The 26,877-nt window shown below is 30.4% G+C and overlaps 2 protein-coding genes across 2 annotated transcripts; one reads left to right on the top strand and one right to left on the bottom strand.

Moving 5' to 3' along the window:
- Nucleotides 1-1,251: 1,251 nt before the first annotated feature.
- LOC107178519 (L10-interacting MYB domain-containing protein-like) lies at nucleotides 1,252-1,993 on the bottom strand. Its single transcript, XM_015533837.2, has 2 exons — nucleotides 1,691-1,993; nucleotides 1,252-1,554 (listed from the first exon to the last, which is right to left on the bottom strand). Exons 1-2 carry the CDS (start codon nucleotides 1,991-1,993, stop codon nucleotides 1,252-1,254), a joined length of 606 nt encoding a protein of 201 aa, XP_015389323.2.
- Nucleotides 1,994-4,749: 2,756 nt separating this feature from the next.
- On the top strand, nucleotides 4,750-7,067 carry LOC102625022 (protein DUF642 L-GALACTONO-1,4-LACTONE-RESPONSIVE GENE 2-like). The gene is made up of 3 exons (XM_006489875.4): nucleotides 4,750-4,896; nucleotides 5,000-5,497; nucleotides 6,303-7,067. Exons 1-3 carry the CDS (start codon nucleotides 4,794-4,796, stop codon nucleotides 6,821-6,823), a joined length of 1,122 nt encoding a protein of 373 aa, XP_006489938.2. The 5' UTR covers nucleotides 4,750-4,793; the 3' UTR covers nucleotides 6,824-7,067.
- The last annotated feature ends 19,810 nt before the right edge of the window (nucleotides 7,068-26,877 follow it).

Raw genomic sequence — 26,877 nt, 5'->3', positions numbered from 1 at the left:
CTACGAGGTAATACTTACCTGCAAAATAGAAATTCTATAATTGAAAAAAAAATTAAACAAACTTATATAGAAATGTATATTAAATAATATATTATAACTAACATGTAGGTGGATGAGGAAAGTGCAAATTCTTTCTGCATAAGGCCTCTAAAAATATACGAGTATCATGGGTAGTGTCTTCCCATACAGCCCATGTAAATGTAAAACACATATTAAATTCATATGCAGCCATCACATTTTCGGTAGGAATCCTTTTTCTTCCAATATACGGTATTTGCTTCGATATAGGCACTATGACTGGTATATGTGTCCCATCAATTGCCCTAATACAATCTTTAAAATATGGCCAATATCGTTCATCATTCCTAATTTTTTTGGGAATTTTTTTAAATTGTGGGTCAGATGGTTTCAAAAAATCAATGGCCATATGACAAACAGCATCTAACATTATTCCAAACAACTTCGATATAGTTTCACCTCAATATTGAAATCTTTCTTAAACCATTCTATTCCTAAATGCATAACCTAATGTAATAAAAAACATAGCTACTGACTCAATTATAAATATACTCTTGCCTCTTTTAAGACCATATGATTCACTCAAAACTTGACATAATTTTATAAATACATGTTTTTCCATTCTAAATTGTTGGTGACATTTATCTTTATGTCCATTTAGCACCTCTAATACAAAAGAATGACCTAAATGATGGGATGTTCTACATGGTTCCTTTAGACTATACTTAATAAAATGATTGACATACAATGCAACTCTAGTTTGTACCTTTTGCAATAATTTGTACTCAGCATCACTTTCATCAATGTATTATGCTCACTATCATTGTCATTTTATGAGACTTCCATATCTGTAAACACATATACATTAAAAATCATCATTATTTGAAAAGAAAAGAAAAAATAAAAATAAATCTAACGTAGCTCAAAACCAAATAAAATAAAAATAACCCAGTTAGTTCAAAATAAAATTCTTAATATAAGAGCATAGATAAAATAAGATAAAGTAAACAATAGTCTTGAATATAAGAACATGCCATAAAATAAAACTAGGAAGAGTCTTTCATGAACTTCAAACACTCAATTTGAACATTGCGATTCTTAATTGCAACAAACATCTCCCTATTCTCCTTCTTAAGAAAAATTTTAGTGGCATTCAAATATAGCTCACTTTTTATCTTAATTTCAGGCATACTATGTATCACTTCCATTACTTCTGCAATGCTACAACCATTTTCACCATTTTTGTTTCCTTCTATTATCATGTGTAGATGTTACAAGAGTATTAATGTCAGTCTCAATATTCTCTAGTCCACCAAAATTATTTGGTTCAATATTGACATTCTCCTCTTGAAAATACATATTATTATCTTCACCAACATATTCATTAAATGGTCCACCATTACCATCATTTGGTACAAAACCAATAGATGGCGCCCATGATCCTTCCCCTGCAACAGCAACATATTTGAACAAAATTTCTAGTTGGTCAACATTTCTCAAGACTTTAGAACGAAATTTAATTGCTTCAGGTATCTCCTGTAATAATGCAAAAGGATTATATGTTAAAAGTATGTCTAAGTTGCTCTCAAAATCATTTCTTATTACACTATAAAATAAAATAAAATATTAGAAATTTGCACCTTTAATTTTCTCTCCCTCTATGCATCACTACCAGTAATTGATGTTTTACAGGATCCCATCCTAAACCAGTTTCATTTCTCAACAAGTTTGTCCAAAGTTGCCAACCTTTTTTTAGGATATCCCACTTGTTTTTCAATTGTTTTTGTTCATAATCTCTACCGGTCATTGAATGAAACTTAGCAATAAGATTTTTCCACCCAATCTTATTAAAGTGACCATTTAGTCGATTCCCAACCAAAGTTTCATTCACACAGATCTTAACAAAAGCATCGCTGGTAACATCATCCCAATATGCCTTTAATTTTTTTCTCTTGTCTTCTGTAGTAGTTGTCATTCTAGACAAAGGAAATCTAATAATATTATTAAAAAATAACACACAAATAAAACAAAGATGAAATGAATTTCAAATGTAAAATAATAATTGGCTTGTATTATTGAATAATACAATAAAAAAGAAAGATGAAATAGTAGCAAATGGTGCCAATAATTTATAATGAATAATATAATAAAAAGAAGGGAAATTATCCATTGTCGCCCATTTTTTCTAACTTCTTCAAAAATATACAATTCTTTTTTTTTTTTTGCTGGAATCTACCTGAAGTTACATTCTTTTCACTTTTCCACTTTCGTTTGATGACCGTTAAGAAAACTAATGGAATATTGTGTAAATGACTTTTTTACCCTCAAATGTAAAAGATAAATTATCCACCGACCACCTGTTTTTTCGTATTTCTTCAAAAATACGCAATTCTTAATTTATTTTTTTTTGTTGCTGAACTCCACTTGAAGTTATATTGTTTTGCACATTTCCACCATTGTGTCGTTGTGAAATGATAATTGTACCCTTATGATGTCAACAAAGTTCTACTGGTGTTATAACGAGAGCGGACCAATGAAAAAAAATATTAACTTCAGGTGGAACGCTGCAAAAAAAAAAAAAAGGATCTGTGTATTTTTGAAAAACGGTGAAAAAACGGGTGGACAGTGGATAATTTTCCTAAAAAGAAAGATAAAAGAGTAGCAAGTGTGGCATGAATTATATTGAATAATATACTAAAAAAAGATGAAACAATGGCAATAAACATATTGAATATTATAATAAATTGGTGATGAGTTTTAAATACATATCAAGTGCATGATCAATTAATTGTTTATAAAGAAATCATAACTAAAATTATATTATAGGTGGTGACAAAAAATAAGACATTGTTCTATAATTTCTTTGGATGCAATGACTCACATGGAAAACGTTTTGAATAATATAATAAGGACAAAGATGAAACTAAGACCAGATTTAAAAAAAAAAAACATGAAACAGTACCACATATTGAATAATATGATAAAGACAAAGATGAAAAAGTAGCAGGAAGCATTACCTGGCATGCTTCTCACCAAAAATCACTATGTTTGCTCTCTCAAGTGTTGGGTATGTGTAGGGTTTGCAAAATTAAATTGCTGGCTATTTAAAAAGAGAGAGAGAGAGAAAGTGAAGTGGCGGCAGCAATATGTTTATATGGCGGCAACAATTTTCGTTGGGCAGGTTTTATACAAAATAGGGTATTATCTAATTAATGAAATATTTTAAGGATATTTTTATATTACATATTTTTTGGAAAAGCTCTCTAACCTCTACTCCCAAAACCTCAAATTTTGAGTTTTTTCTAGTAGAGGTAAATTAGCTTATTTAAGCTAAAAAAACTCTACTAAAAAAATAACCAAACACCATAAAAAATTTTAAAAAGTACTTATGGGATTAAATAAGTATTTATGACCATTAAATAAATTATACCAAACAAATACTTAGGTGGCCAATCAAGTAAAGTTTGAAAACTACTCAGACTAAGACTTTGGGGGCATTTAAATAAGTCTAATGTACAAATTTATAAAATATTTTTTATTCCATGTTTGAAAATACATATCAAGTCGTTTTGTTTTCCAGACAAACTATCTTAAATTCGATATTTCAGCATAATTATAAAAACTAATAAAATAAATAATAAGAACCCATGAAAAATTGAATGAGAGTTTATATAATAACAAGAACACAGTAATTATATTATTCGTTTTTTAGTCAAGTCAATAATAGAAAATTTCCTTTAAAAAATTACTAAAATGTAGTGGATTCTGAATAGTTTGAATAATTGACTATGTTTTTTTCATGTTGTCAACAAATTGTCCCACCACTTAGACAAGGATATGGTCCCAAGACTAGAAATATCAAATCCTAGAATATAAAAGCCCTTAGATGAAAATAAATAATTTTTGCTTTAAGAATATTTATATGTCTAGGTTAATTAGTCTTGAATAGTTTGAAAATTTCTATATTTTATATATCCAGTCTCATTTATAAATAAATAAATAAACATGTGTGTGTGTTTTAGTGGGATAGATATATCTTAAGATGAGAATAAAATTTAAGTTGTAGCATAATAAAATTGATTTATGTTCCTTTAAATAAATTGATCATTATAAATATTAATAATCTCTTAAGATAAAACCATTTAAGTATTATAAAAAAGGATAATAATCTAAATTCCAGGATTCAACGCATGGCACCTCTCTTTCTTGGTCTCCTCGTCAATTTCAAATGTAAATATTTTCGCCAAATCCAACAAATCATGTAATACTTCCTTCATCATTCAAAATCAAAACTTTATATGAGATTGAGCATATCACATGCCCTATCAATGGAAGTCAACATTAGCACGAACTTGTACTTATTGGATTCATAATGAGAATGAATGATTAGTACTATCATGTCCGTACAAGTATGATTCATATGTAACAACAGAGTCTTGATTAAGTTTTGTACTTAGAAAAATTGTAGAACTAAGACTATAGGAGCAAATCACGGCAACCAATGAAGCTTCATGTGGGGCTCCTCCAACACTTGAATCAAGACTTTTGAGTGGAAAAACAAGAATTAATTGAAATTATGGGAAATGGGGAGACCAAGTGGCACATCCCACGGCTAATTTGGTGGCCCCTATAACGTGGTTCCTTATCTTCTTTCTTCCTTTCTTTTTGTCTCCCACTTTAATATATAAAAAAATCATACACGTACATGCTCCCGTTGAGCGTTTTCATTCTATAAATACTGTATTCATCCTAGTTGCTTCATCAATATAGAAAAGATGGCTTGGTTTCTCTCTCTTTGCTTTGCACTCATTTTCTCATCACTAGGCAACGGTGGCTCTGCTACTATTCCAGCAACTCGTCCATCTCGGTGGCTTGATAGTAAGCAATCACTCCGATTTTTATCATTTTATATTTTCATTTAATAAATATTATTTTGTCACATTAATTTGTACTAAATAGTAACATTTATTTTTATCTGCAGCACTTCTTCCAAATGGAAACTTTGAACTCTCACCGAAGAAATCAAACCTCAACAAAACAGTGATAATCGGAAAGTACTCACTGCCCAAGTGGGAAACCAGCGGCTTGGTGGAGTACATCTCAGGCGGGCCGCAGCCCGGCGGATTCTATTTTGCCGTCCCTCGCGGTGTTCATGCAGTGAGGCTAGGCAATGAGGCTTCCATTTCTCAGAATGTGAGGGTGAAGCGGGGCTCAATCTACTCCCTCACGTTTGGAACCACTAGGACTTGTGCCCAGGACGAAGTGCTTAGAGTCTCGGTTCCCGGTCAGTCGGGTGACCTCTCAGTTCAGACTCTTTTTAGCAGCAATGGAGGCGACACGTATGCATGGGCTTTTAACGCAACTTCTGATGTTGTCAAGGTGACGTTTCATAATCCTGGTATTCAGGAGGATCCCACTTGTGGACCTCTCTTGGATGCCGTTGCCATCAAAGAGATTTTGCCTCTTAAGTATACCAAAGGTGAGTTTATTTCTTTGCAATTAAATTCTCCTCATTTGAGCTCGCCTAAGATTTTAAAAGGTCATGCAACGTGTGTGCATTATTTTTTAAATGATTAGAACCCTTGTTTTATTTGTCAAAATATATCATTTCCTCCTTCATGTTTTAAAATGCATCAAAATCCATAAGCAATGCTTAACATTCAATCGTTGTCGTCTCTTCACTAATTTAATCTAGAATATTTTATTGATCAATATTAGATTTTTTTCCTTCAACATGACGGATAAATAATAAAAAAATAAAAAGTTAAAAATTTTAATAATGAAAATTTTGGATCTAATGTTGAGTTTGAGTTGTGCTAATTTTTAATATTCTTCTATGTCATGTGTATTTATAATAGTATATAGTTAAGACTTAACTGCATATTTATTCTTATCCAATAACAAACGATCACAATATTATAAATAACTCAACACAAAGTATAGCTCAGTATTGAATCTAAGAATATATTCTTGAAGATGGATTTTGATCATTTTTTTTCTCATTATTGATGATGTATGATAAAAAGGTTGATATTTATGAATTATAGATTTTTTCAAATTAATCTACATCTAAAACACATGAGAATATTGTTTAAATTTTTAAAAAGATAATGTTGATAACTTTTTCTTTTGTGATATATTGATATAATTTAGTATAGAGGGGAGCCCCTATGTGTGATTGTTGTTGAGTGTGTATGTTACATTAATTGTAACATAGCATTTGCCTTTAGTATATACATCAAACTAATGTACAGTAGAATAATTTTGTCCATATTCATGTGCAGGTAACCTAGTCAAAAATGGAGGCTTTGAAACTGGCCCTCACACATTCAAGAACTATTCAACTGGTGTCCTTCTCCCGCCAAAGCAAGAAGATCTAATCTCACCACTTCCAGGATGGATCATCGAATCCCTGAAGCCCGTAAAATACATTGACAAGAAGCACTTCTTTGTTCCCTCGGGATTCTCAGCCATTGAGCTTGTTGCAGGAAGAGAAAGTGCCATTGCTCAAATCATCCGAACAATTCCTCACAAATCTTACGAGCTTACATTCATCATTGGAGACGCCAAGAACGGTTGCCACGGCTCGATGGTTGTCGAAGCATTCGCTGCGGATAAAACCATAAAAGTTCCTTATAATTCTGTAGGAAAAGGAGGATCCAAGAAAGCAAGTCTCAAATTCCAAGCTCTAACATCCAGAACAAGGATTACTTTCTACAGTTCTAATTATCACACCAAGTTGAATGATTATGGGCATATGTGTGGACCTGTTTTGGATGATGTTAGTGTTCTTCCTCTCCGATAGATTTTAATTTGGTTATTAGATAATTTATTACACAAAAAATCTTTGAGTTGATGTGTTTTGTAAGTTTGTGTGTGCAACGGAGAAAAATGGGGATCTAACCTCCTGGAAAAAAGAGACCATGTGAGTCTTCAATTTAAATATTCTTCTTTCTTGACGGTGCTGTGTGGCAACACATTAATATTGGTGAATAATAATATATGATAATATATAGAGAAGAATCAATGAAATGTAATGGATTTATTTATTTGCTGGGTTACAATTTAATTCTATAGAAGTGATTCCCTTTGTCTCTTTGATAGTGAGAATGAATTGAAAATAGATCTACTCTGGTTTCTTTATGCAAACCTGCCTCGGTGTTCTTTTTCCGCCCACCTTAGAAAGTAGATTTAAAGGAGCTGGCTACGTTACAGAAACTGTACGTAACAGCGATGCATTTTTGATTCGTTAGATCTAGACACTGAAATTGGATGGTTGGGATTAAAGGCCAGAATAGAAGTTAATCACCGGCAACCGTTTTTAACATTTAGAAGGGTTCATTTCCATGAACCCCCAAATATTTTGACAAATATAAATATGCACCCATTAACTTTTTATTTAAAACCGCATACCCAACCCGTTAACTTTTCTACTATTGAATTAAAAAACTATCATGCCTCAATAAAATTAAATTGATCAGGTAAAATATCTCTTATAACTTGTCAATTTTTACAATAAAATATATACTAATATTTAGTAAAATCAATTTTGTTTTTCATTTAGTAATCAAATTAATTTTTTATTCAATAATCAAATTTTTTTATTTAGTGAAATCAAATTTATTTTTATTTAGTTGTAAGATTTTTTTTAACAAAAAAGTTCTAAAATCAAATTTAACTCATTTACTATTTAAAAAAATGAACTTGTTTACTAACCCACTAGAGTTTATTTTTAGTCAACATATTTTTTTCTCTAAAATATCCTTTGATAGTATTACTTATATAAATATGTCAGTATTAAAAATACTTCATATTTCAGCATCCATTTATTTAAACTAGCGTGAATTTTTTAGTTTGATATTGAAAAATATGATAGTTGATGAGAGAAATCTAATTCAAATTTACAAATAAAATAGTTTCTTATAATTGCATACATGGTATATCAAAAATATTTTTCATGGGTTTTGAATTACCAAGAGTTTTTTTTTTAATGGAAACATTACAATTTATATCATTAAAAAACTTAAAGATTACAAGTTGAATGAAAAATCTTACATCCTTACAAAAGAATTTGAACTACTCAAAGTACAATGTTAAATTCTTGAGACACAATGAACTTGAAAATCCTACTTTGACACATCACAAATAACGAATCCGACTTAACAATTAATGAAGATAAATCAATTTTACTAGTAAGTTATAAGCCAAAACACAAGGCAACTTCTTCACCAAAATCAATATAATTCAAATAATTTCCCTTATGAACGCCCGAAGCTATCATAAAAACAACAAAAAATAAAAACAAGTAGACAAGAAAAAAAATTCCCCAATAACAAGTCATCCTACAAAACTTTTCCTTGTAAAACCTGCACAAAAATCACCGTTATAGTGCTATTGAAACCTCTACCCACCACTATTAGAGTTGAAAAAAAAATCTCTGATATGAGTGTATTATTCTAATTTGAACACCAAAGTGGTTTTTCGAGAGATTAATCGAAAAAAATGCCTTAAGGAGTTGAAGAAGAAATTAAAAAAAGAAGCATAAAAAGAGGAATGAAAATAAAAGAAAAATGTTTTACCAAGAGTTGATTAACAGTAATCGGTATATTTGAGCATGCAATAAAATTTACCCCTATATTCATATGACATAAAATATAATTTTATTCATTAATTACACTACTAATTTGTCTAAATTTTAGTTTAAAAAATAAATTTATATCTATTTGCATAAATCTTAGTTTTTATAAAAATAAATAAAAATAAATCTATGTTTATTTTTTTTTCATTGACCTAATGTTTAATTAAGGGCAATAATGTTTTTGAGCTAGTTAGAAATGGCCAGTAATTGAACTTAACCGCGTAGGACAACAATTTGACTATTTCGGGGTGGGGTTGATGGCTTACATTAAAGCAAGTGTGTGCTACTGATTAATAATAATAATTGGGGTAAATTTGAAATTAATCCTTACCCAAGCATTAGAAGTTCGGTGGTTTTCTTTTAACCGGATCATTACTGGTCAAAATGTCACGCATACCTACACGTGGCAGAATCTAATTTATTCGCTTGTCATTCAGTTTCTGTTACGTAGCTAGTTCCAGATTTAATAACAACATTGTTTTGGTAAACATAGTACATTTTGACCAAAAAGGGGAAAAGTAAAAAAAAAAAAAAAAGTAACCACAATTTCTTTAACTAAAGAACGAATGAGCGTTTAAAATATAAAAAAAAAAAAAAAAAAAAACTTATGTTAGTTAGCATGTTTGCGACCAATTATGACGTGTCAATTGATAGGTCTAAAGAATTCGCTTGATGGGACACTCAAATTTGATGCGAAGAGGATTCATTCATTTAAAATGACAAGTTTTAAAGGCACATCATTTTTACATGCTGAGATAGTTTCAAATTCTGTCAGCTATTTATAAGTTTAGTCTTAATATCGGCCTTATTTATTTATTTATTTTCAGAAAAAAGATATATCTTGATGCTCCTAAAAAGGTTGTTTTAAATTTTATAGTCTAGAGTGCTAGGCACGAAACGGTTATCTATTGTACGCGACTATACCGTTTAATACATTTTTTAAGTTTTCAACATTAAACTTTAAAATTAAAAAGAAATACATGCCATTGAAAATTAATTCAATTTGAACGAAGTCAAAAGTAAAACTTATACTGCAAAGTAGCAATATCTAAATATATCAACACACCACAAGATTAATATTTAGAAAGAAAAATAAATTAAATCACGGAAATGGATAGCATTATTAGGAAAACGCTATTATTAGCTTCCTCTTCCTTAGCAGTTTGCACGACTATTGGAAGCGTCTAAAGATAAAGAATCACGTGAAGGCTCTTACCAATAAATTTCATTTTGACATATGGACATTCATATATACATATACATATATATATATATATATATATATATATATATATATATATATATATATATGGCAAGGATACGATGCGTATATGAAAGGAATTAGATCATTACGTGATATGTAGATAGCAAGGATAAAAATCATTTGTGCACTTGTGTCATTGATCAAGATGGTCGTAAAATAAACAATTATCAAGAATCAAAACCATCAAATATACAATTATCAAAACCATTATTCGATGCAAATATAAGCAACAAATCTTTTAAGATCCTGTTTGGCACGAGGTGCTGTGGTTTTTAAGTTACAACTACTATCAGAAAAAACTGTAATTATTAAATAAAAATTGATAATGTATGGTAAATATAACTTTTAAATAATAATTTTTATAAAATAATAAAATATTATAAGTTTTTTATCATATAAATGTGGGACAAAATTAACTTACCTTTAAATTGCAGTAGTAAGTGTTTATTAAAGACATTAGAGCTGTATCTAAAACAATAGCTACAACTATCCTACTAGACTACAAATGGTCCTTAGATATAATTTTATAGTTGAATTCCATCATTTCGATGTGTTAGCATATTATCACAGGATGAGTTTATTGTGTAGCAACTCGTGTGGCACTTAGACAACTTCTAGCACAAAAGTTGATAAGTAAGCCTAGTGAACTTCTCAAGCTAGCTAAGTAAAGATGCTTGTGAGAAAGTTAAAGAGAAGCGAGTAATGTAGCCAAAGTAAATTTTATTACTCGCAAGAGAGAATACTAGAGAGTTTACAAGTGTTTGAGTTGCTTGTGCTTGGTGTGTGTTGTGTGTGGTGTGGTGTTGAGTAAAATGGCAAGTGCCATGGCCTATTTATAGAGAGGCTTGCCTAGTTCTAGAGTCTTCCATGCAAGTTGCCTAAATATCACCTAGGTTCTAGAATACATATCTGTAGATTTATCAAGATAGTTACGAGTTGTAGAAAATTCTAGAATCGAGCCAAGATTATTCACTTTGGGTTGTCCGATTGCTGAATGCACCACAACTCGCTAATTGTATGAGGTGACCCATTGTTGAGCACTCCTTACTTCTAAGCACACTCTGCCTTTAGGTGAACTTTTATTGAGCATACCCATGTGCGCCAATTTAGCCTCCGTTAGTGGCAAATTTGAGTGGTCTGTGATAATATGGTCTCTTTTAGGTTCACATGCATGCACACGTTAGTCCACTGAATGTATTGACATAAATATTAGAGGCTAAACATAATTCAATTGAAAAAAGAAAAAATTTATAACACGTCTCACTTTAAAAAAAAAAAAGTTCTTCTTCGTAAACATACCTCCCTTTAGAAATTGTGTTTACACAATTTGAGGTGTGTTTATGAAAAATTTAAACACAATTTTTTATAAACACACCTCACTTTAAAAAAAAGAATTAATAAAAAATTCACATTATTTTTTATAATTTCAAATAAAGAAGAAATTTAAATAATTAATAAATTAAATTCCTGTTAATTGTTTAAACATAGGACACAAAAGCACATATTTTGGGTAATTTAGTCAATTTATGTGATCAAGGTAAAAAGTAAAATTAAAATTAGGTTAACAAGACTAGTGATCAACAATTGTCAAGTGAATTATATAAAGAAGAGGGTCTAGTTGATTAATCATTTAAATTTTTTTATTTTAAATTTTAATTTAGAAAATAATATTGTGAATCTTTAATAAATACATTTTTTAAATGGGATTGAATGTATAAAATTGTGCAATGAAAATATTCCCACCTTTTTCAGTTCAATATTTTTTTCCCCTATGAATCATGTGGTTACCACTATATTCTAAATTTCTAATGGTATCATTAAAATATCTCAAGTAGTAAAGCAAGAGAAGCCAATATCATTTATGACAAGCCCTTAAGGCCTTGGTTGAGTGATTTGCAAGCAGTTTTATTTGGTGGGTCATCCAAACACGAATCCTGAGGAAGTAGAAGGTTAAAAAAATTAGTTTAAGCTTTGTTCACCCTCCAACTTTCAAAAAACTTAAATACATTAAATAAAAAGTCAGACGTGACAAATAGTAAACAAATATTAATGCATGATACCTCAAATTAAGATAAGAGATCAAACGACTCCATCTCCATCTCCATGTAAAGTTATCATGAATTCATGATGAAACCAAACATCTATAAGCTTTCTTAATGAGGAATCAAAACTTCTTCTGTGAACTTTCTTAATTAACGAGGAAGCTTTATACACCTATATTTTCGAAATAAATTTTCTTCCGACTGTCAATTTTGCAAAAATATATACGGGTATGTGTGATGTGTGTGCGTGTGTGTGATGCCATGATAAAAATGCCTTAATTAAACATAAATTCTGTACATGAAACATAAGATTTGTAAATTTAATATAAAACTTGTAAATTAACAATAATTGTAAAATAATACATAAAATTGAAAATAGAGTATAAGACTTGTAAATGGAAAGTAAAATAAGTAAATTAATAAAACAATTAGTAAATTAATGCATTAGTGGTAAATAAAACAAAAACCTACAAATATACATAAAATTAGTAAATTAACATTAAGTACAAAATAAAATATAAATTTTAGACATCGAACATAAGATTTGAAAATAAAAAGTAAAACAAATAAATTAATTTAAAATTGATAAATTGATATATTCGTAGGAATTAAAACAAATATATAATCTGATGACAAAAGATTACTAATCATTTTATTATTTCACTTCTATATAAAAATTTTTATAAGTGCCATAGTCAAGCCACGGATGCATGATGCTATCAATAGGCACCAATTTGAGCCCCTTTGAGGCTTTTTCCCTTTTCATAAAATGTGAAATAAGGGTATATTTATTATCAAATGTTGTTAAGCAAATTTTGAAAAGTAGAGAGAGTGGGTAACTTTTCAAAATTTACTTTGAGAATTAGTTTTATTTTAATACAATTCCACATTTATCCTTGTTGACTATTGGAGAATGCATATTTGTACAAGGTAAAATTGTCATTTTATGCTCCAAGTCTCACTAACATTTTCACATTCACGTGTTAAAATCTTCTAAGCTTTTATTAGGTATGTTTTTTTTATAATTTATAGATTTTATGTATTTCATGGGTATTTTGACCATTTTACGACTAATTAGAAGTCAAATAGTGAAACAAATGGCATTTTTTAACTCAGGACAGTCGAAAACTTTAAGAGGAGCATAAAAGGGAATTTGGTACTGTTCACAAATATGGCACTGTTCACATATATAGTACGATAATGTGGTATTGACCAATGACGTGGTAGCATCCTCTTGGACTAATGATGTGGCATTGACTAATTATATGGCGTTAACTAATGATGTGGCATTAGCCGATGACGTGGCAGCATCTTATTAGACCGAAATGCTGAAGTGGTGTTGATTGATGATGTGTTCCAACCAATCGAAACTTGCCACGTGGCGCAATCCTGAGCGTCCAAATTATTTTCATCCAATGACCATAATTTATTTATTGTATCTATAAATAGAGGACTCCCTCCCCCTTAATTTGAGACCCCTGAATCCATTTTAGAGGTCTTTTTTGTAATTCTCACTCCATCTTGTATTTTTTACTTATTTTAGTAAAATTACCATTTTACCCCTAATTCAATTATGAGTGGCTAGCTTAGGTTGAAAGTGAAGCCTCACATGATCCATGGACTTAATTAGGTAAGTTTATTTTCTTATCCTCTCTGATTTGTGTGCATGTTTTGACTCATTATTGACAGACAGTGTATCATGTCTAGATTTTGCACAGTATACCGGCTCCCTAGTGAAGGATCATTATTGTCTGGCACATTGAGTACTTAGTACCATATTAATTCGAGAGAAAATTCACCTTCAGTATTTTGTGGGTCGTCTTGATTCAATGTCGATAGAGAATATATCTAAGCTATTTAGTTGATAGTCTTACCACCTTATCAACAAAAGGATTATTATCGTATGGCACATCGTATTCTTGACACCACACTTAGTAGAAGATCATTATCTCTGGTATACTGAGCGCTTGATACCATATTTATTAAAGTGAGGATTATGACGAGTGAACATATCTCTCTTATGAATTAATCGAAACTGAAAAAGAAATATTAAGCTCATGGTGAATGTTGAGTGTGAATCCAAAAACTCAAGCATTTCATTTGCATTGTTTTTATCTTTAATTCATTCCCACCATTTTATTTTAAATCTTAAGAAAAAAAACAAACTCACTTCCAACCAACTCACATTTACACCTAAAAAATTAACCCTACTCATAATTAAATCTACTTCCTCGTGGGATCGACACTCGTCACCACAAAATCTATTTTACAATAGATTAGTGCGCTTGCGAATACAATAAAATTTGTACAACAATCCTTACATATTTTATATAACCCAAATTTATATTTAGTTTGATGTATTTATCTTTATGCATGCTCTTTAACCCAAGTCTTCGTCTTCTTATTTTATGTTCCATCAAAACTCCTCTAACACTACAAATACCACCACTGCAAGATCACCAGTTAGGTTAATATTTGTTTCATTTTTTTGTTCTTTGATTTATAAATATTCAAAAAAAATTATGATGAACCTTATCAATATACTTTTTCATGATTTTCAAAGGATCGTCTCATTAAACTATAATTATACAAAATTGATGTTATTTAATGGTAGAAGTTGTTTTATTATTATTATTATTATTATGATGATGATGATGATGATGATGATGATGATGATGATGATGATGATGATGATGATGATGATGATGATGAGGATGAATTCATTTGAGAAGAAAAATAATAAAGTAAAAGTACTAATTTTTAAGATATCAAATGTTATAGATACATATAAAAATATTAAGTATACATGTTTGCATATTTTTGAAGTAAATTTCACTTGATATTATATCTATTTTAATCATTTGTATTCTAGCAATAATTTAATGATAAAATTTACCAAACACATATAATTAATTTTAAAACTCACGGCACTTTTAGAAATAAAACTTATCAGACACTTAATAAATTCTCTTCACAATTGATTATTTCTACAGCACAACTAACAATAATTATTTTAAGAACTACAACATTAACAAACTAGCCCTTATAAAGTTTGGAATCCCAATAGAATTCTGAGGGCTTGTTTGAAATTACTTTTGTGAGGTTCAAAAGTAATTTTGAAAAGTTAAAAGCTAATTTTTATGTTTGATAAATTTTAAAAAAAATTTACTTTTAGTCATCTTTTGTGATAAAGCTAAAATGTCAACTTAAAATTAGGTTAAAACAATAGTAGTGATCATCATCGGTCAAGTGACTTATATAAAGAAGAGGATCTAATTGATTACTTGTTTAAACTTTTTCTGTATTTTCAATTTTGAAAAATAATACATTTTTAGGAATGGGATGGATTGACAACAAATTGTGAGATGAAAGTATTCCCACCCTTATCAGTTCAATATTATATAGGGTAATTTTTACCCCGCACCCAAATGTTTTGACATACAGCACAACGCACCCAATTCTTTTGGCTATGAGCACCGCGCACCCATTTCTGTTTATTTTTCAGTTAACTGTAATGGATCAGTCTATATTTTGATTAAATGACAAATATACCCTTGCGTTGAATTCAAATGCATCCAGTTGATTCATTGAACTAAGAAATTTACCACTGGCCATTATTTAAAGGTGTGTTTACACATGAAGGCTTTGAATAACTGTTAAATTATATTGACTATACTGCCCTTAGCATATTGGTTTATTACCATGCACATCAAAAAGCCAACGGCTATAAAATCTGAGCAACAATAATAACGGCTATATGGTTACAAGAGCAATAAAAAAAATTGATAAATTTGAGCTGATGCATCACCACAAGCTGTGATGTTTAACACACATAAATACCCACCATCTTCACACCTCAGTGATTTTCATTGACTCACCTGGAAACTCCATCATTTTTTTTACTCAGCAACAACTTACAGTAGTACAACATTTGGTTTTACCCACCGAAACAATACAACTTCAACAGCAGCTTCATTCACACACAAAACAAGCACAACAACTTGAAGTTCAGATACGTTGTGCTGTATTTCAAAAAGAATATAACGGACACGACATTGGAAATTTGAAGAAAATGTCCACTTCAAGGAATGCATCAAGTTCATCAATCTATAACAGAAGAAGGAATTTACCTAAAATCAATGGGGGCATCATCAAGTTCTATAACACAGTATGCTATTGTCGAAGAAGGGCAGAAATCAAAGTGTCAGAATAAAAAACAAACCCCAACAAACTATATTACACGTGCCTAATGATCCATCTTGTGGTTTCTTTAGATGGTGGAAACCATCTACAGATGAGGCTATAGAAATTCAAGCAGCATTACAAAGGTTTGAAGAATAAGCTGTAGACAGTGCAAGTGAGATTCAACAATTTAACATTGAGGACTTCCACAACAGGTTCATCAACATTGAAGGTTTACTTCATAAAAATAAGAAGTATCAAATCACCATTATAGTGATAACTATACTTGTATTGCTTGTATTGTATTGTAAGGAATGCTAGAACAATGGCCAATATTAATCTTATAATCAACAAAATGCATTCGTTTCTTGACATGTAACATTTAATCAAATATGATATCAATAATAGCAATAAGTTATTTTATCTATAAATGCATATTGGCAGCAACTTACAATGTTAGTAACATCAAGTCTGGTGTTTACATACATGTGACCAAAAAACAAAAAAAAAAGTGTTGGTTTGGTTGATATCAGTCCTATATGTATCTTAATCCCAACAACTTTCAAAATGTCATAAACCATTCCAATCATACTTATAGTAGGTCATCACGACTTCCAGCTATATAATGCCCAAGCTTAATGTCCAACAAACTTCCAACAATTTCAGCTCCAAAATAAAAAAGAAAAAGAAAACGACGACATGCCTGGTCATTACTTGGCCACTTCATCCTGATGAAATCAGCATCTAAATAACCTTAACCTTGTGGCTGGAAGGGTTGATGTGGCATTGTAGAAGGTGTCAAAAAGTGATAATGTTGCCTCCACTATTTGTTAATAAGTTTGCTGCCAATGTTTCCATCATAGCAAAAGAATCACTACAAAACAAGTTACAAATTATAAATACCATTTCCAAAACCAATATTAATTTATATCAATAGAAAACTATAATTTTACCCTTTACAAAGGGAAGGCTGGTGCCTTCTCTTTATCCAAATGCTTTCTTCCAGTATAGTTGTCGACTTCATCCTCTCTGCTGAAGGTTAATCCAACGGCTGACATTACTTTTCTTCCCTGTTCACCCACCCATGGAGCTACAGATATGACCTCATTCATGCTCTTGCCAATGACTTCATTTGCTCCTGATGGCCCTGCTTGATTGCCAATCTTGCTTTTGTTAGATTCAGTCTGCTGGTTCTTTGTTATGTTTTGGCCTTCTATAGTAACTTATGATTGAGGGTTTTGAGTTATTGGTTGAGATGAGAACTCAGGTTGGTGAAAAGGTATAGGTTCATTTTGGGATGCATTCTGTCCATGTTGCTGGATTGAACCATGTTGGTGCAAAAAAGGGGACAACTCAGAAGAGATGGCAAAGTTTTGTTGAAGCTGCTCAGTAGGAGTCTTATCTGTACCAAATGAAGATATGTTATCACTATCACTATTTTCGGCATTGGTTTGGGCAGCTGATGGTGTTTTCTATTGTGGTGATGATCTGAAATAGGTATCCAAAAAGTCTTGATATAGGTCAGGGTTGGTATCTGGTTTGGTAACAAATTTTGGTGTGGACTGATATGCTGGTACATGTGGTTTAGTCTGTGATTGGATGCTATCAAGTGCAACGTTATGCATCATTATGTTTCTGGTGTTCTTCACAGGAGTTTCATGGTTTGAATGGTCATTACTGTCATTTTCATAAGGATTTGTGTTGGTGGATGTAGCATGTGTATAAGGTTTGTTCAGGTCAGTAGTGGCTGGAAAGTTTGTTTCAGCATACCCTTGTAAGCTTCCTTCTGGTGAGTGCTGAAACAAAGCCCTTCTAGGTACAAACTCATGAAGTACATGGATTTCTTCAATAAACAATTGCATGCAATAGAACGACATCTTATTATGCTCTCTCAACTGGAATATTAAGTCATGATCAGACATAATCTCTACTTCCTTATAGACCCATGGTACCCAAACACTTAGTGTAAACTTCTCATCAGGCCTCATCTTTCTTCCATACACTCTAACTAAAACCTTGTTAATTACAGAAACTTTACTAAACTTATCTGGATCAATTACACCAACATTATATGTCTTGCCCTTGAATGTACAAAGAACAGTTGTAATATCATCATCATCCATTTTTCACCTGGAATAGTCATTTATTTTTTAATTACTTATCATAAACATGGTGTAAATTGCATAAGTATTGGATTTGATTGCATAAGCATCATATTTATCTAAGATATTTAGCCAAAAACCACTAACTTTTACATCAAATTCAGTAACACTGGATCTTCATCACTATCATTTACAACAAAAGCACTACCGTTTATATCCAAATCACTAATATAAACCTAAAAATCACTACTACTACTGATCTACAGTACAATCATAACCCAAAAAAATACAGTTGCTATGACATATATGCGTGACCAATCATCCTAATTAAAAACTTTCATCCACTAATATGTATACTCAAAATCATCAATAGAAATTGAAATCAATAACGCAAACACCACATTATTCAGGTATAAGGCAACATAACTTAAACTCACAAACCACATTGAGGCATAAATTATAGCTGATTTGATTAACAATGATTCAAGTTTTATAGATAAGCAAAATCCAGCTAAAAATGTCTAAATAATTGACATGCAAACAAAATGGAATAAATTAAAATAATTGAGCAAGAAATTAAACTGACCTCCACTTCTTCAATAGCACGCTCAGTAGATTCACTTTCCTTAAACTCTCAAACCAACTATTGTCTTAGAAATTGAGCAGATCTTCGAAACAGAGCAATAGTTGACGCTGCTGTAATAAAAAAGTATTTAAAGGCTGAAATAATTTCCTTGTACATCATATGTGAATGATTTTCGCGCCAATCCTTCTTCACCCACCTCCTCGATTTTGGCATCAATGGAGGTGTGGCCATGCTTCTTGGTCTCACACGCAAACGCAGTGAACATAAGCTCAATGATGTGAAATTATTTTGGCGCAAACAACGAGTTTATCTATTTTTTTAGTTTAAAATTTTCATGCGTTATTCCAATTTTACCCTAATCCGTTACAGTTAACTGAAAAATAAACAAAAATAGGTGCGCGGTGCTCATAGGCAAAAGAATTGGGTGCGCTGTGCTGTATGTCAAAACATTTGGGTGCGGGGTAAAAATTACCCTATTATATACGATCCCATGAATCATCTAGTTACCACCATATTCTACTTTTTCAGTGATAAAATTAGTAAATTAAGAAGGATAAGCCAATTTTAGATGTGACAAGACCTTAGGGGTTTAGTTGAATAGATTTCAAGTACTTTTATTTGGCTAGTCATCCAAATTCAAATCATAGGAAAGTAGAGAATTTAAAAAAAAAAATGATTTAAACTTTGCTCACTCCTACCTTTTGAAAAACTTAAAATACATGAAGAAAAAAAATCAGATGTGGCAAATAAGAAACAAATATTAATACATAATGCCTCAAATGAAAATAAGAGATCCAGCTATTTTATACATGCTATTTTATATAGTCTAAATTATTATGATATATTTTTGTTACTTACGACATATATTTTCGTTAATTTCATTATCTTCAAATTTAATAGTTTGTGGTTCAAATTATTGTTAATATTATGTAGTTTTTGTGTTTTTATTTTCAAATTATTGACATTACAATGATGCTACGCATGAAAAGTTTCAATACAAAATTATATTCACAAATTAATAACTACCACTACGACGTACACTTGATTTATAAGATCATTTATATGATTACTACAAGTGCCACGTCATTTAGGATAAAGACCTTGTTTTTAAACTTATTCTAATTTGCAAGCATAGCATTAATCACATTACTCATTGGTGCATATCTAAGATATGGCACCAAGGGAAGGCCTTCAATTCATTTATTGTCAAGGAAGTCTGTTGAAAGAGCTAATTTTCACATTTCTTTTTCTATTGGGAGTATAACATTGTATTCTAGCTGTTTGATTTTCGATATCAAACTAATCAAAGAGTTAATAGAGGAACCAGGAACAGAGAGACCAGCAAAGCAAAACTGATATATTTTCGATATGATTAATTATTATAAGGGTATTTATGGAATTAAGTGGTCTTAAGTGGGATATATATATATTAATTATAATTCTTTAGTGAGTATCCTTATTTTAATAAAGATAGGATGTCACTAGAAGATTAAAAAAAAATTATTGTCTCTAATTTATTAAAATTTATATTTTTTAATATTAGTATGCATTCTCACCTCAACAAAATAAATTAGAGAATGATTATATACATATGTATGTATGTATGTAGAAACACAAACACACATGCGGCTCGAGTTGACAATGCTCTAACTTTTGTAATAAAAATAAAGTTGGTGCAGGCTGTCCTTTTGGTTTTAGGAGAACAAATATAAATGGGCCTGGGCTACTGCTGGTCTATACAATTAATAGCAATTCTCAATGGCAGATGAGCCGAGCCAGGCATTTTATAAGCACAGATTTTATAAATAAAATTTAAATGTTTTAATAATTTGTTAGAGGAACAGAATAAATTTAACTTTTTTTTTAATTTTTACATTAAATCTTATGATTTTAGCTTACAAGAGTGCATTTAGAATTAATAATGGGTGTATTTAGAAAAAGGAATTAAAAAATTAAGCCCATTGACTAGGCCCAGCCTGGTCTAGCCCCAAACATATAAGCCCGCCCATACGTTTTGACAATCCCTAATACTCACAGTTTAAAGGGTCATTTTCGTCGCCACGTTCATCCATAACACAACTAAACACAAATGTTACACAATGATAGAAAGTAAAGTGTTTATGTTTGATAAAAGAGTTCTGATGTAAGAAAAGGAACAATGATATTTCAATATTTTTCATCAAACGTCTAATTTGAAATTATTTATGAAGAGTTTCACGTTGTACACAAGATATCATATCACATGAAACAGGTGATTTGTGGAAAGAGAAAAAATAAAAATCTTTTAAAGAAAGAAAAAAAAAAGTTATAAGAGAAGAAAATACAAAGGCTAGAGAGAAAGGCCCCTCGATGCCAGTTACAGGTGAGACAATACATGATACAAGGCTCATGATGCATGTCTAGTAAAGAGAGAACCCAATCACAATCAATAGAGATTCTACAGTCAAAATTCCCTCCTTTTTCCTTTTTTTATTCAATTTTTCAAATTAGCTTCTTTCAGTCATTTAACTTTCTATTCTTTTCTTTTTTGTGGTTACAAGGATGACAATCACCAAAAGTGGCTTCCCCACAACCATCACCCATCCACATGCCATTGGTTGAGTGTGGGAGAGTGGAGTCATGTCTTTGGAAAGTTAAAATAAAGTTAAAGGAAAGTCTCAATGTGGGTTTTGGATCTTATTTAGTACAATTGCAGGATCTTATCGATGGAATGAAGGTGCCATTTCACTTAATATTGTCAAAGACAAAGAGACCCCCTTTTAATTAATTTCATTCTAATTCATCTCGAATCTCTTGTATAATTACATACATTGTTGAAATTTATACAAATTAATTCTTTTAATATTAGTCATGTTATATAGTTCATATTATTTTCTCCTAAGAAAAAAAAGCAGCATAGTAATCAAGATATCATCAACCTAATTAATTCAGTAATCACAATGGTTGGTGGGTATTGACAACAGTACTTAACTTTAATTAGTAGCTTAGTTGTTTATTGTTGTTGCATAGTTGGAGGGATTGGCTTTACAAACAGGCAATTCCCTTTGAGCCTTTTCTGCGCAGTCAATGTTGAAAATGATACTAATGATGCTATCATCACTTGCATTCATTTCTCCTTTATCAACTTTCACTGTTACTTTAGGTGGCAATGGCATAGCATCCTAACCTAATCAGAGCATTATTAAGAAATGAATATTTTCTCTAATCTATATTAAAATCAAGCCAACCAACAAAAAACATGTTAAATTCGAGCTTCGCTTTACTATACGGGTCAGGATTCTCATGATATTTGACATCTTATTTAAATGAATACAATCATATAGTTAGTGGTTCATAAACGAAAATAAAAACATTTAGAAAATTCTGTTAATATACTGAGAAAAATACATACGCCATATGTATGAAAATATCTTGTAAAATTTAGATTTGCTTATAGGAATGACAGAAATTCCTATGGGGACAGAGATTTTTTCCATTTGGGGAGGATACAAGGACGATTTTATACCCAAATTTCTTATTCGGGAAAGTGATGATGGTGATTTTTTACCCAATTACTTATTTGGGGAAGGGATGGGGATGAAGTGGAATCTCCATCCCCTCTCCATTTCCCTATTTTAATTTTAATTTTTTATTTTATTTTTCTATAATTATTAGTGAATAAATAATAAGTTTTAAACTATAAAATATTAAATATTGGTGTAAATAAAAAATATCAAAATATTTATACAAATAATATAAATATTAATTAATATAAAATGTTTAATATAATTTATACTTAACTACAATCAAAAGCACACAATCACACAAGCTCATAACTCATAAATCAAACTGCAAATCACTCTCTCACAGTCTTACTCGTCCTTTCCAAATTATCCGTGCAGTAGCAAGTACCCAACTCGTCTTCATCTTATCATAGCCCAGTAGTACGTCACGTTGTCAATGGTCAAGTAGCCTATCTCATCGCAATGTCAACTAGTAACCACACATGCAGCTTTGTTGCGCCATAGTCGATGATTAGCAGGTATCATTACTCGTGGATGACAATCACGTCAATATTGTATAAAAATCACATTATTTGATTTTTGTTTTGAAAATCATTATTTGAATATTATATATACATACCAAAAGTTTGAAGGAGTAGAATGAAATAAGGCTCATTCAAGATCATTCTCATTTTATTTCATATATTTTTAAGTTAATATGATTAAATTAAGTTTGAAAACTAAAAAGATATTAATTATTCGGGTGTCGGGGATCCTCAAGGATCTCTTGTTATTATTCACGGAGGAGACGAGAATCCTCTCAAGCAATTCTGACGAAGACAAGGAGGGAATAAGGACATATCCAAAACATCAGGATGGGTACGGGGATGTTGGGCCCCTCCCCTTCCCTCCCCAATGTCATCCCTATTTGCTTAGATAAAAAAAAAAAGATCATTATTCATATACTTATAATTCTCAAAACCCATGAACATACTAAAATTTTTATGTTTATTGTTTCTTAAAAAGAATCTACTCCCTCAAGGTGTTTGTTTTATTTTTTTCGCTCTTAAAATATTATAAAATAAATAAATAAAATTTAACAATACTTATCTTTTATATTTAAAAATAGAAGATAAACTGGCACAAAAGTAAGATTATCTTTATTTAAAATTTTGACATAAATTTGTAAGACGGTCGGCTAATAAAAAAGTTTTCTTGTCTGAAGATATTGTTAAATTCTCACGCAACTCAAAAATTTTTATCATTGGAATCCTTCAGTGTTTCGAATTGATGCCACATTGTAATGGAATGCAACATGATTGTACTCCACCTATCCATCAAAATCCTTGAATTCCTGCATAATTTCTGCCTCATCAGTTTATTTTTTTACTCTAATTTAATTAATAAGATTTAAATTGGTTATTACGTAAAGATTAAAGTTAATGCAAAGTAAAATTGGAAAGTCAATTACAATCATTATCTCCATATTTGAAAATTGAGCTCTTTTTTTCCTTTTGTTAGATTGATCAATTCATCAAGTATTGTTGTATGCAATGCTTTCATTCTAGTCATAAGTGAAAGGTGCTAAGGCATTCAATCATTCATAATGTTGTCTTTGTTCTTTTTTAACTAAAAGTCCTTATAGATGAAGTATTTTTCAAAATTGAATGTGAATAATATAAACATTCTATATATTTAATATTATTATAATTTTTATATTTTTATATGATATATTCTTGAAGAATATGGTGGGGGTCAGTTGACTGTCACACAGACATATCCAGTCCAGACCCTACTTGTCTGTGAGAAGCCACAAGCATTACCCATTACTGAGGGTCCTACAGACCATATGAAATAATTCAATTTTGGTTCCCTTTTCATTGTTTTTTTTTCCTCCGTTTAAGCAAAGGAAAGGACTTCAAGATGTGAAGACTGGAGACATGAGTTCTTCAATAATTCACTAAGTAACAAATGAAGTCACATTTGATGGAAATTCTTGTTTCAATTATTGGGTTATTTTTGCTCATGGTGATGAGAATTTTTCAATTTTTATGATCTTATGGAAAATAGATGCTAGATATGATTTTTTTTTCTTTTCTTTTTGCTAGAAGTAATCAGAGTAGAAATTGTTTTAATTAAAGTGACGAAAAAGAAAAGCGATTCTATGAATCGGACGACATTTGTAAGAAAACTTAAGGGAAAGATAAAAATTTATTCGAAATAATAATAAGGATGTTATGAAGTTTTAATAATTTCATATAATGAATTTTATTCTAGAAATGGACATTTCTTTCCTTTGAAAATAGGGTGAACATCTTTTATTTGGAATTATTAAAAAAACTTTGAAAGATATCTTTGAACTTTTAGCCCATAATTATGAAAGGTATTGGATACTCATGGTGAATTGCACTTTTTCTATTGAATTGTTATGGTAAGTATGGAGGTAGATCCAACTTTTTTTAGTTTAAATATTTAAATTACACCATCACATTCTTATTTACAATATAATTAGTTATAAACATTGTAAGTTAATATTTCAAAAGAAAATTGAGAGATGCGCATAAATGCATAAATGAAATCATATTCACCATAAAAATGATACACAATACATTGAAAGGCATTCTCCTAATTTATTATATCGTATTATTATTATTATTATTATTATTCAGGTCCTTTTTTGACTTGACGAGAGTAGAAAACTTGATAATCCATTTAAAGTTAAAGAAAGATACCACACAATAACATTACTATATATAATCTTAAATTAAATAATAATGGAAAGAGTAAAAGGGGAAGAACAATTAAAGGACAAAGTGTGCATTCCAAGAGAGCTTTAAAAATTAGGACACAGAGCCAAACAAATTAGCACTTCTAGGGCGACAAGATTCTGCAAAAGAGATTAAAACAACCTTAATTAATATATACATGGAGGTATACACAAGACTCTGCCACTCAGCATTGTGTAACTCTCTGCTGTTCCTCCATTGTGTATATTTTGGAGTGTCCTGTCATTTTGGGTATTGTTTTTACTATAGCTTTTCTGCCTCCCTTTTATTTTAAGTACTGTCTTTTCCCAATATGTGCTTTGATAGTTTAAGCCCTGTGCCCCGAGATTAATGACCAGTATTGTATTGTGGCTGTGAGATAAGGACTTCAAATTTCTGAAGATGTGCTGGAAACCACTAAACTCTCTATTTTTGATTTTTGAGTGTGATTTTGTGTGTATCGATTTGAATACATAACGTTTGTGTTAAGTTTATACCATTTAGTAGAATGAGCCCAAACTAAAATGTATGGAGTCCAAATTTCTAAGCTTAGATGATCTATTTTTTGTCTACTCCTTTGTATTGAAAGAAATACCTTGATTGTCTCGTAAAGAGATTCTAATATCTAATTCTCATTTAAAATGAAGAGGCGAGAACCATCCAATTAATAAGTAGTTATAATTAAACACAATACAAAGCTGGTAAAAAAATATTTCTCAATTTTCTCGAATATAAAATTTTGATAATTGAGTGACCGCTATATAACATTATATGGGTGTCAGTTTACATGATATTATCTGAGTATCAATTTACATATATTGAAACAGCTCTTGAAGAATACTAATTTGATATAAATTATGATTTTTTTTTTTTGTTATAGATAATAATTGTGTCATTTTTTTAACTCATTTTGACAATTTAACAGAGAATAGATAAACGCTTGCATTGTAAGATTAAATTGTAAGTTAATTGAAGGTCTAGCTGTCCATCATTAACATATTTCTTTTGTTACAAGTTGATGCTTAATTTTATATATATGATTTTTTTTCTTTGAATTATACACACACACACATATGTATCGTTATGATACATAAATACAAGTATACGTTTTGCATAACATCATAAGACAAGAATAAGGATATGTGGCGGCTATCACCTTGTACATAAAGCTAACATATATCTCTTTACATCACACAATGACAAGTTAATTAAGCAACGTACAAAATATCGACAGATTAAGACCAACAAATAGTTATTTGTCCGAAAATTAGAGATAAAACCAGGATGTATCTAATCATCTTGCTTTATTTTGTTTTTATTTATTTATTTTTTTGGGAGCAAGATCTTTTTAATTTTCTTGCACAAGGACCTTCTCTGAATGTGACAGCTCAGGGAAAAAAGAAAAAGGCATATCCCAGAAATTCTGCCATTTAATTAGCAAGCTGGTTTAGTTTTGTCTGGAAAGTTTATAATATTTGTATTCGCTATTAATAGAAAATTTGATTCATATAAGAATTGATGGTTATCAACTTATCATTATATTATAAAAATAGATTCAAAAATTTAAAAAAACAAAAAAAGAAAAAAGAGAAAGATATTTTTATTGCAAAATAATACATCATCATATGTAATAACATCTGCCCATGTACCCCACAATAGAAGGAATCCTAGGTTTTTATGTACATACCCTTGGTAACTGCATCTGTGGGGATAAATTGTTCTGTTTCTGAATCAAGTTATTGTGAGGGAAAGATTGAAGATGGTCCAAATACTAATAAATTTTTACAATGGATTGATA

The sequence above is a fragment of the Citrus sinensis genome, chromosome 9 (assembly GCF_022201045.2).
Source record: "Citrus sinensis cultivar Valencia sweet orange chromosome 9, DVS_A1.0, whole genome shotgun sequence".
Classification (NCBI taxonomy): domain Eukaryota; kingdom Viridiplantae; phylum Streptophyta; class Magnoliopsida; order Sapindales; family Rutaceae; genus Citrus; species Citrus sinensis.
The sequence above is the reverse complement of the archived record's forward strand: the minus strand, read 5'-3'. Positions and strand labels throughout refer to the sequence as shown.

What these genes read in the sequence shown, in the direction of transcription:
- LOC107178519 (XM_015533837.2), bottom strand. Translation starts at nt 1,993, where the DNA reads ATGACAACTACTACAGAAGACAAGAGAAAAAAATTAAAGGCATATTGG. An exon ending in CTGTAAAACATCAATTACTG is followed by an intron (nt 1,555 to 1,690) that starts GTAGTGATGCAT and finishes GCATTATTACAG; the next exon opens with GAGATACCTGAAGCAATTAA.
- LOC102625022 (XM_006489875.4), top strand. Translation starts at nt 4,794, where the DNA reads ATGGCTTGGTTTCTCTCTCTTTGCTTTGCACTCATTTTCTCATCACTA. An exon ending in TCCATCTCGGTGGCTTGATA is followed by an intron (nt 4,897 to 4,999) that starts GTAAGCAATCAC and finishes TTTTATCTGCAG; the next exon opens with CACTTCTTCCAAATGGAAAC. An exon ending in GCCTCTTAAGTATACCAAAG is followed by an intron (nt 5,498 to 6,302) that starts GTGAGTTTATTT and finishes ATTCATGTGCAG; the next exon opens with GTAACCTAGTCAAAAATGGA.